Below are 11,085 nucleotides of genomic sequence, written 5' to 3' on the forward strand. Positions count from 1 at the left end.
GGTTTTATACTCCCAAAGTGTCAGGGATCATTTTCCCCGACTTACAGCCTAATTGGAGCAACTTCAAAATTGACCTGACCTTTGACCTCACTTGACCTTTGTGGTTTTATACTCCCAAAGTGTCAGGGATCATTTTCCCCGACTTACAGCCTCATTGGAGCAACTTCAAATTTGACCTGACCTTTGACCTCACATGACCTTTGTGGTTTTATACTCCCAAAGTGTCAGGGATCATTTTCCCCGACTTACAGCCCAATTGGAGCAACTTTAAATTTGACCTGACCTTTGACCTTACATGACCTTTGTGGTTTTATACTCCCAAAGTGTCAGGGATCATTTTCCCCGACTTACAGCCTAATTGGAGCAACTTCAAATTTGACCTGACCTTTGACCTCACTTGACCTTTGCGGTTTCATACTCCCTAAGTGTCAGGGATCATTTTCCCCGAGTTACAGCCCAATCGGAGCAACTTGTAATTTGACCTGACCTTTGACCTCACATGACCTTTGCGGTTTCATACTCCCCAAGTGTCAGGGATCATTTTCCCCGAGTTACAGCCCAATCGGAGCAACTTTAAATTTGACCTGACCTTTGACCTCACATGACCTTTGTGGTTTAATGCGCTCATATTTCAACATTTTACTTGCCCCTCACCCCCTTATTCACCATTATTGCGTCATCTGTAGAAACTATATAGTGGGATTATTGATTTTCATAAATGCATCATGGGAAGGCGTGATGCAGTTTTAGCCAAGATATCACCCCCCTCCCCACACACACACCCCCACCCACACCCTATAGCCATCAGTGGAAATGATGTAGCTGTTTATATCTAGCATACAGGCATCACATCACAAGTTACACTCAAGATATGTAACGAAATTGGCATCTGAACATACCTCAGTTTGTTTCAGTGAATCGCCCACTTGGGGTTTCATACACTAACTGGGCTGTTCCAGTTGAAATTCATACAACCTCTCCGGAAGACATTATCTTAATCTCCCACACAGGGCGTGTGAATTTCGAATGGGCCTACCTCAATGGGTGACTCCGTTTGTTATATTCACTCCCTGTGTGGACGATTCCAGTCATGTCTTGCATGAAGGGTGTATGGATTGCAGTTGGAATAGCCAACATTTACACGTTTTGATGTATGGATTGCAGCTGCAATAGCCAGGCAGCGACTGGTATGATGAGCCGGCAACTTGTGAAACCGCCCGGCCGTATGACATTTTCCACACGGTTGACGATGGAAATTTACTGAATTTAGAGAATGCACGGCACTCACCACCTGGCAATAGACGAATCCAGACGAAACTTTACACGTTTTGAAGCACAGACAGCAGAACCATTGCCTGTCAGTGTGGTTATCTCTTGTTTATCAAAACACTAGACTAGATGTCTCCATGTTTTGCCCCTAATTATAATGGGGGGTGCGGCACATATGAGGCAAAAATGACCATTTTTGACCCCTGTGACCCCCTGGATGACCTCCGATATTAAAACATTTTAAGACTTTTGTAGCCACTTACCCAATACGGCTTGGCTATGCGTTTGGTCCACATCCGATCACGGATGTAGCACTAGTAGTCAATTGTGAGAAAGAAAGAAAGAAAGAAAGAAAGAAAGAAACAAACAAACAGCAAGAAAAAAATAAGTTAGGCTGCACGCCTAACTTAAAAAGAAAGGGGAGAGTGGGCGAGGAGAGCGAGGGAGTTATAGGCCCCTAAAGTTTAGGCATAAGAAAGAGTATGTGCAGAGAAAGCAAAAGAAAGTAGGGATGAATAAAGAAAATAATAACTATTATTATAGAACCTAAACATTATATAACATCACTAGACAGCCATTCAATGTTGCCAAAATCTTTATGCGTTAAGTAATCAAACACCCAGTCAAATATATTTCACACCTGCCATACACAAATCACCCATTTTCGAATTGAATGTACACTCTCATGAATATTGATTGGCAACATTTTCCAATATGTCAATGTTTTAATCAGACACAATTCGCCAGCGAAGTTGTTACATAACTCTCTGGTAACTGGATCACGCACCTTTTGAAATTCGTAGTGCATGCCATAGACTTTGTGTTGCGATCATTTCGATCGCTGTGCAGAACTCAAAAGCGTGCCTCCAGTTGACATAGTGATAATCGGATTACACGTAACACTTCGCTGGCATATAGAACAATCAACCATGCAGTGCGTTGGTTAATCCGACTATTACATCACTTCGGCAGCGACTACACCTGTTCCAAATTATGGTATGCCATAGGCTTTGTGTTGTGATCATTTCGATCAATGGTTCGTAACAAAGAAAGCGTGAGCCTGTTGACCTAGCAACGGTCGTATTCTAACGTGCACTACGCCAGCGAATATTCTACAGACACTGCAAGAATCAACGGACTGCAGTATCCGTTCATCTATTGTGTTCGATTTGAGCGCTGACATATTGGAAAATGTTGCCAATCAATATTCATGAGAGTGTACATTCAACGTCTAGTTTTCGAAATCGGGTGACTTGCGTTAGGTAGCTGTGAAATACATCTGACTGGGCGTTTTAATTACGTTACGCATAAAGGCTTTGACATCATCGAATGGCTGCCCACTTCCTGAGAACAAAAGATACCACCCGCTCAAGTTGACGCTTTCACATAACTTTCTTTTGATCCCTAATTGATAGTTGCCTGTCTGGTAAAGCGGTTAAAGATTTAATGACGGAGCCCTTTGTCCTGAACATCAAGTACCCTTGATGAATAACATGTCGGCAAATCAAATCGGCACAAAGGAACAATGTGTTACCTACTCTATTATCTCTCCATGGTTTATAACCTCCTTGGTAATAATATTGTGGTTAGCCACTTCACTTATTATAAATTGCGAGTGAGATCCGGCAAACGGCACTCGTTGGCGTTTCCATGACCTTGAAGTACTTGTGACTTGGCTGACTTTTTTGACGTCTGATGAGTCAGCGTGTGGGTGTTATTTTTGGGATTTTTTTAGTTAAAAACATAATTGATTAGGCTTATTATTAAAGAAATGTCACTTAAAAGGGCATTTCGTGATCCACAGCCTCATCCCCCACTTTTCTCAAAAAAAGTTGAGATTTTTATATCACTGGAAACCTCTGGCTACATAATGTTTATGTACAAAATATTTCTTGCAGATTAATTCGTTTAGCAAAGATATCGTGAAATTTGAATTTCGTTCTGGTGCACCAGAACGAAATTACAACGTATTGTTTATAGAGCAGTGTAATACACATAATCATACATAACTCGCAAACGCAAAATCACAAATAAGAAGGGTCTGTACTTCATAGTACCATAGACCTACACCTGGGTATAAAAAACTTAATATTAATATAAACCGACTTGAGCAACTATACCCTCTGCATCGCGCCCTTTATATATTAATAAACATTCTGCAGAGTTTAGCAGATTGATAGAGTGATTCGGTGGCAATGGCATCAAAAAGCAATGAACATACACTTTTGAGCACCTTTTATGCCTGTCAGTTTGTTTGGTATAACTTCTACCACCACAAGTCCCCAGAACGATCAAAGTAGTTGATTTTGATCGTTGTCAAAATGTCATCACTATTTTTGACTGAGAATACAAAGAATCAGAGAGCATTAATAAAAATTGCAACACTTGTTCCGTTTTGAAAATCAATTCGGTTACTAGTATTAAATTAGATAATCATAAGGCATTTACTAAAGTCTTAAAATTAGCAACGCCAAACTCTGTTCAGCACTTTGCATGAAGTGAAATGATGAGCGCTTCAATTTTTCAAGTTAATGTACCTTTCTTTCCTTTACGTCACTTGTTAGATTAATTTCCGCGTCACAACGTTTGAAGTTAGACACTCTTGACACAAGTAACACTATAAAGAGGAGCCTCTTCTGTGAATATTTCAATGCGGAAGAAGGAATAGAAGAAAACGTTTCCAAATTATGTCGGAATGTGCATCTGTCAACCATCTCCGTGAAGGAAACAGTCCTAATAAACCTGCGACTTAATATTTGACCCGATGTGTGCATGGCGTGGCGTGACAGCAGCAGGCAACGTGAAATCCATACTGACGAAATAACTGATTACAAACGCAGGTGACTCTGCAATATCAACGATCTACTTTCAAACAACATGAGATATGAAATTACTTTACTTAATTGGGATCATGCGTAACGCCATGTCAAGTATAAATATGTTACTTTTATTTGTGTTATTCAGTGTATTTATGCAGATATCTTTATGTCAGGAAAATAAAACTTGTGATCCAGCGACAGAATCATGTGATATAACTACTACGCCTAAGACGACTACGATCAGCACCACCAAGACCACCACCCCCAAGACCATCACCACCAAAACCACCACCACCAAGGCCACCACCACGGCAAAGGTACAAAGTGGAAATAATGTCGAGATCAAAGAAACTGTTGGTGAACAGGTTGAGAGTCCATACGCAGGTGGGTACGACAAGTTTACCGCCTTCGCGGAATGTTGCTGGGAATTACGTTTGATGTACTTTTGGGAATGTGATCTCTGGTTGAGAAAATGCTGTATGGATTCAAATATTACGGATTATAGACCAGTGTGTTCTAGTACAGGGCCAGGCTATATCAGGTGGTGGAAGCCCTATAGGCGGATTTTTTACAATGAATGTGCGGCTACGAAATATCTTTGCGACAGTCTTCCTCCTCTAACTTTGCCATGGAAATGTATGTGGAGAAGAAATCTTGATCATCCTCACTGCCGGGGAAGTAACAACGATGGTAAGATTTTATGATGAATGTCTATATCCCAGCAAACACAAAAAACGTTTTAAATAAGTTATATTTTGGGTTTTGGTTTAGGTAAAAACGTTTTAATAACATTAAAATGTCGGGTTATATAAAGGTCATGAAATCGTTTTAAACGTTTTGTATGAAAACACACAAGGCCTACAACAATATTTTTAAAATGTTTTCGAAATTTTGTCAACACTTAAATAACATTATGTTAAAATATTTGCACCCAGCAAACACAGAAATGTTCTTAAAATGTTTTTTACAAAACGTTTTAATAACATTTAAATGTCGGGTTATATAAAGGTCGTGAAAACATTTTAAAAACGTTATTGTAAATATTTTGGGCAAACAATTTTTGCAAAATATTTTTTCAACCCCAAAATAACATTCTATTTAGAATGCTCTGTACCAAGTTTTCACAAAAGTTTTTGGAATGTTATTAAAACGTTTTTATACCCTTTATATAACCCGACATTTAAATGTTTTCTGTAAAACATTTGTGTTTGCTGTGCAGTAAATTACCAACAAATGTTATTAATGTTATGAAAACGCTTTATACCATTAATGTACCCTTTATATAACCCGACATTTAAACGTTATTTGACAGTTTTATAACCACTTGCGAATAATGTAGTTTGTGTTTGCTGGATAACTAGTAAAGAACGTAGAGTAAACCTTAACAGATATGATAGTACCATTGTGGTGCGACATTATTTTAATAAGCTGGACGTTTTTCACAAATGACAAGGTTTTACAAAGTTACAGTAACAAGATAAAGGTAACAGTTCATATTACAGAAATTTACCATAGGTCCTTCATTAAATTGTGAGTTTTTTCATTGCCATGTTAGAATTTCTTTATGTTTTTGTAAAAAATAAATTGTTTTAAGTTTTATTACAAAAATATATGTACTTCGCATCAAAATAATCTATAGAAAGACACTGTTAGACTAAATAATTGGTTAACATAAAACTACTTGACCTTATTAAACTGTCCAAACCTGACCTTATTAAACCTTGTTAAACTGTCCTTATTAAACTGTCCTATTCCTCTCAAACTGTCCAAGTTCGGGTTTACATTTATTGTGGAAAATTACAGTAAGAAAGTTAAACGAATCCCATTTTTGGTATAATGGTATTGGGTAATATCGATATACTAATACAAATTTGAGCCAACTTATTATGAGTCTCATTACCTCGGGAATAGCAGTACCTTTACTACCGTGATTCATATTTCAATATTCATTCCAGTTATAGAGAAAGCGTAACGTCAGCTAAGATTTCCTGAATATAATCAAATCTTAAACTGAACTTTTTTAAATGGTTTGTAATAGATTAATAATATTTGGGTATAGTATCGCAGACAACTTGTAAACATTGTCATAATGCATTATACCATGACTAAACATATGGGGAACAATTTGCTTTAAAGTGTGCTTGGTGCTTGTGATATCATACGAGCTAACATTTTCTAAGCAAATCGTAGGTCTATGTTAAAAAAACCAAGCAAAGACAATTTCCATGTTTTCTTTTTTGATACCTTATCTATTTTTATACATAGAATGGGTTGATAAACAATGATAAACATTACCTGAAATGATTTTGACAAACACCTTTGAGTTTTAATGAATTTGATGTATTCGAGTGGGCTAAAAGCTATCTACCTTATGGTTCGGAATCCAAACGCGAATCAGTAATAATATATTTCTAATTGAAAGTGTCCTAGGTATATTGCCTGCTGTCAATGACGATAGAGCATGCTAACAAACTAGCAAAGGCTAGCAGTTGAAAACAAGAAAGAAAGAAAGCAAGAAAGAAGGAAGGAAGGAAGGGAGGAAGGAAGGAAGGAAAGAAAGAAAGAAAGAAAGAAAGAAAATAAGAAAATAAGAAAGAAAGAAAGAAAGAAAGAAAGAAAGAAAGAAAGAAAGAAAGAAAGAAAGAAAGAAAGAAAGAAAGAAAGAAAGAAAGAAAGAAAGAAAGAAAGGGAAAATGATAAAAGAAAGAAATAAAAAAATAAAAAATAAGCATCGCCTAACTGCCCATTTATGTTTATTTTATTTTCATTTAGTTATACATGAGACAAAGCCACCGGTGATTGATTGCTCTAGGTATGGATTGGACTCAAAAGAACCATTAAATGAGAAAATTCCAGCAAAAACCAACTATTTTAGACATGAATATGATGAAAACATGCCCGATTGGAGAATGCCTTACCCAGAAATCACATTAGATAGATGTGGTAAATATGAACGTCCTAAAGAACCGGAGCCATTGCTGCCATATCCACCTACAACCGCACCACCTTTACCGACCCCTCCAAAATTTGAATTTCAAGAACTGAAGTCAAAGGTTCGATCCGAGAGTTTGAAGAACCAGGACACTACAGCTGCACCATCGAGCCCAGCAACCGTCTCTTTTGCCTCGTCAGCGGTGCATCCTCCTCCTGTAATGGATTTAAGAACTCCATGGTACGGAATATCATTCTGGTCAGTCCTTCTTGGAGTTCTGACAATTGTTTTCATCGCGGGATGTTTTGTTTTTTCTCTTTGGATTGGATCAAAAACTGAACCCGTACAAAGCCAGACATAAAGGATTTAGTCTTTCTCACGTTGGAGTAACTGAAATGGCAATTTCAACCTATTACTTTGTTTTTATGTGAAGAAAGGAAAGAATGTAGTGTTCAGTGACGAGATGACGGATGCAGCGAACCGTGTATATTTTTCATCATCGCCATTATCATCATATTCCGTGTTCGTGTAAACATTTGTACATAAACTATGGTGTTTTGAGATTCATTCGTTTGATGTAAGTTATTGAATGACATACTCTGTCAGTTTGAAATTCGTTAAAACCTAACAGTGCTGATGCTCATTCTGAATTTGACATTCATCTGATCTTGTTTAACTATATTTAACAATGTTTTGACTTGAGTCCTGATAAACAGGACTCAAGTCTGGTATTTATGGATATGAGCAGTCAGGGTAAACAGTATCAACAACACCTTACATACCAGTGTACGAGATCAATTAATGATGCTTACCTACAAGCCTAATACAATCATACAAACAAGGGATTTCGGGGCTTACGCATCATACACTGGAACATGGAAACATTCAAACATAAGTTTGAATGTTTCCCTTGTTTGTATGATTATATTAGGCTGGCGGGTAAGCATCGTTAATTGATGTCGTACACTGGTATGTAATGTGATGTTTGTACTGTTTACCCTGACTGCTCATATCCATAAGTACCAGACTTGAGTTCTGTTTATCATGGACAGTCTGTGTAGCTCAGTGGTAGAGCGCTCGCCCGACAAGCGAGAGGTTTGGGGTTCAAGTCCCCGCACAGGCAGGTATGTCCGGAGTTGTTACTCGGGTATATCTGCCTATATATGTCATTTGATCTCGTGCGTTAGTTTGTAATGTTTGAAAATTACCATGTTCCAGTGTATGATGCGTAAGCCTCTTCCCTTCTTTGTATCTTTAACAAGTTAAAGCAAAAGAGTTAAGGAAACGAACGACATGGATACATGTCATGAGAACTATAATAGCCGCACACGTTTTCCTGGACTCGTCAATCTAGAAGAGTTATAATCTGAATGGAATTAAACCGATTTTCTTTAATATGACAACTGATTCGTTGTCTTAAATTTACAGATGTGACATGAGATAAGAATTCTGGACAACTCTCAGGAAATCAATCCCATGCAAACGCTGCTGACTATCAGGACATATGCTTGCTAACAGATTTATGTATTAGGTTAAACAAGACATTAGGCTCTCTTAAACTTCGACCTACATGTTTATCACATTCTTCCTGTAATGATTAGGTTATACACCAGGCACAAAAAAGAAACTCGTCAGTTATCAGTCATCCTTGCTGTTCAACAACCTGATAATGTTGGATTATTCCGGGACTTTGCTTTCTCATTTGACACCCTGTGCGTGAAAATCGAGCAAGAAATGACCAAGATATGCGCCTCCAAACCCCCAAATCAAAAGTTGTAATTTTAACGATTCAATTGTGCCTGTTATATTGTGTGCTTTATTGATTGGCTCGTGGTACTTGTGTGCAAAATACAACCTGACAACGATGCGTTCCCATTGAAAATCATTGAATTTCACGAACAGGGTGTCAAATGATAAAGCAAAGTTTAATTAACAAAATATATATTTCAGAATATTTTTGAACAGCAAGGATGACTATAACTGACGAGTTTCTTTTTGTGCCTGGTGTACTTATAAACGGCTGTAAGTCTAATGATAAGTATAACATTTTATTACGTGATTGAGTTCGAAAGATACGAATCTGGCAGCTTGACGCATCTCTAAAATTAAATCCCTACGACAATTTCACATCAACATTGTGTAACATAAAATTATTTTTAGAACGCCACGTTTTTAAACATTTTTCTAAATGTGATGAATAACATTTGAATATTGCCTGATACATGTTATATAAATATGTTAAAGATCATAAAAACATTTAAAGCATTTTGTATATCCCAAAAGTACAAAGCGTTTCTGTAGTAATGGTGCTGTAAAATGTATTTAACGTTTTGAAAGAAAACGTTTTGTAGACGTTTAGGTAACATTACTAAACATTTATAATGTTAAAATTTGAAAATATTTTGAAAATATTCTTAAAATATTTTTTAACCTTTATAAATTATAAATACTGTAAAATGACACTTAACTAAAGTGAGGCCACTTTCTATCTTTTTTATTTGATTCATAAAATTACATTCAACAAAATGATTGAAGACCGAGAAAACACATAGAGCAGACTATTACAGAATGGAGTAGGTAAGATGCCATGTCCATAGCTTTGCAGGAGTTTCGGACTAACAATCAACACATTCAAAAAATACAGTTTAAAAGTGAAGATTGTAGTGAACGATCAGTCCTTTATCATGTGCTTGCCACTATCTACTTTATAGTAAACTATACATTGCGAAATAATATAAAATCATTTTAAAATAAAATGTGCATGTAAGTTGAGTTTACATAGCGAATTAACTAACAACTGCAGTGAATTTTTTGATTTTAATAATAAGCATGGGTAAAAAGCAGTAAAGACAAAAATACAGAACAATTTGGAGTAATGAATTAAAGAGTTGACAGGAGTTATAGGAGTTAATGTTTTTTGCTGTTTCAGTGTGCATGTTCTGACCATTGATGGTTTGGTGAACTGTCATGTAGCATGGATGTAAGCGTGATCCTAAAAAATGCCTTTCACGGTGACCCAAACTATTTACAAGACCTCTTCTGTATTGAGGCTGGCCTTCCCTTTTAAAGGGAATTTTTATTATACAGTAAAGCTTTAACACGTTTTATGTACATCTTTGTGCACTCATTTGAAAATTTGTTGGAAGACTTGTTAAAATACATAACAGTTGCCAACTTCATAACACATCGATGTATTCACATTAATTTACATGTTTTAGTGTATAAACATTAGATAGACTTGAATGGTCCTTATAACCGGTCAATCGTTTTTCGTATTTCATTTTCAACCAAGAAAAACGACTAAGGCCCACCATGATCGTTTATCGTTTTCATTTCAACCAAGAAAAACGAAAAAAAACCCACTATGATCGTTTTCCGTTGTAGGTAACACAAGGATAAAAATAGGAACAAGAGAAATTTGTATTTTTGTTATACTTGTGCTACATAAAACGGTTACAATGAAAACAATAAACGATCATAGTGGGTCTCAATCGTTTTTCTTTCTTGAAACTGAAAAACGAAAAACGATTGGCCGGTTATATACATGGACCTTGAATGTTCAATATCTTCTTTATTCTTTATTTTTGTTGAACAAGCGGTTTATGCCGATTGAAAAGGTAACACTTTCGAAGCATTAACTTTAATATCTGAATTAAATTGTAGTAGCCTCTTGTGTAGGTTTTATGTGCTGTATTGTTTTCAATTAAATCATATATACATGTAGATATACTGACAACAACAACACATCACCGTCTGCAGTGTCCAATTTCCCACTTAAGATTAGATTAACATAGAAATAATACAGAAAATAGTGTTCACAATCTGCTGCATTTATATAAAAAAGGGTGGTAAAAGGTTTTTCGGCTGCCCTCATATGCCCCTTTAGCGAATCTTCGATGAATGTTGTTTTCCAAAGAGGTCAAAATGGGTTTTCTAGAAGGAACCTTTTTGGGATCTTAATCACATAAAGAACTCTTGGAGAACTTTTCTTGATTTCTTGAGGTTGGAGAATTCTGAGTGATAGTTGATATTGCATGTACTGAGCATCATTTTGGCCAATATATT

At 36.5% G+C, this 11,085-nt stretch overlaps 1 protein-coding gene across 1 annotated transcript; it reads left to right on the forward strand.

Moving 5' to 3' along the window:
* Nucleotides 1-3,931: 3,931 nt before the first annotated feature.
* LOC140149147 (uncharacterized) lies at nt 3,932-9,449 on the forward strand. The gene is made up of 2 exons (XM_072171332.1): nt 3,932-4,778; nt 6,861-9,449. Exons 1-2 carry the CDS (start codon nt 4,154-4,156, stop codon nt 7,379-7,381), a joined length of 1,146 nt encoding a protein of 381 aa, XP_072027433.1. The 5' UTR covers nt 3,932-4,153; the 3' UTR covers nt 7,382-9,449.
* Nucleotides 9,450-11,085: the final 1,636 nt, after the last annotated feature.

The sequence above is a fragment of the Amphiura filiformis genome, chromosome 3 (genome assembly GCF_039555335.1).
Source record: "Amphiura filiformis chromosome 3, Afil_fr2py, whole genome shotgun sequence".
Classification (NCBI taxonomy): domain Eukaryota; kingdom Metazoa; phylum Echinodermata; class Ophiuroidea; order Amphilepidida; family Amphiuridae; genus Amphiura; species Amphiura filiformis.

Coding starts and splice junctions, on each gene's coding strand:
- LOC140149147 (XM_072171332.1), top strand. CDS start 4,154: ATGAAATTACTTTACTTAATTGGGATCATGCGTAACGCCATGTCAAGT. Junction 4,779..6,860: donor CCGGGGAAGTAACAACGATG/GTAAGATTTTAT, acceptor ATTTTCATTTAG/TTATACATGAGACAAAGCCA.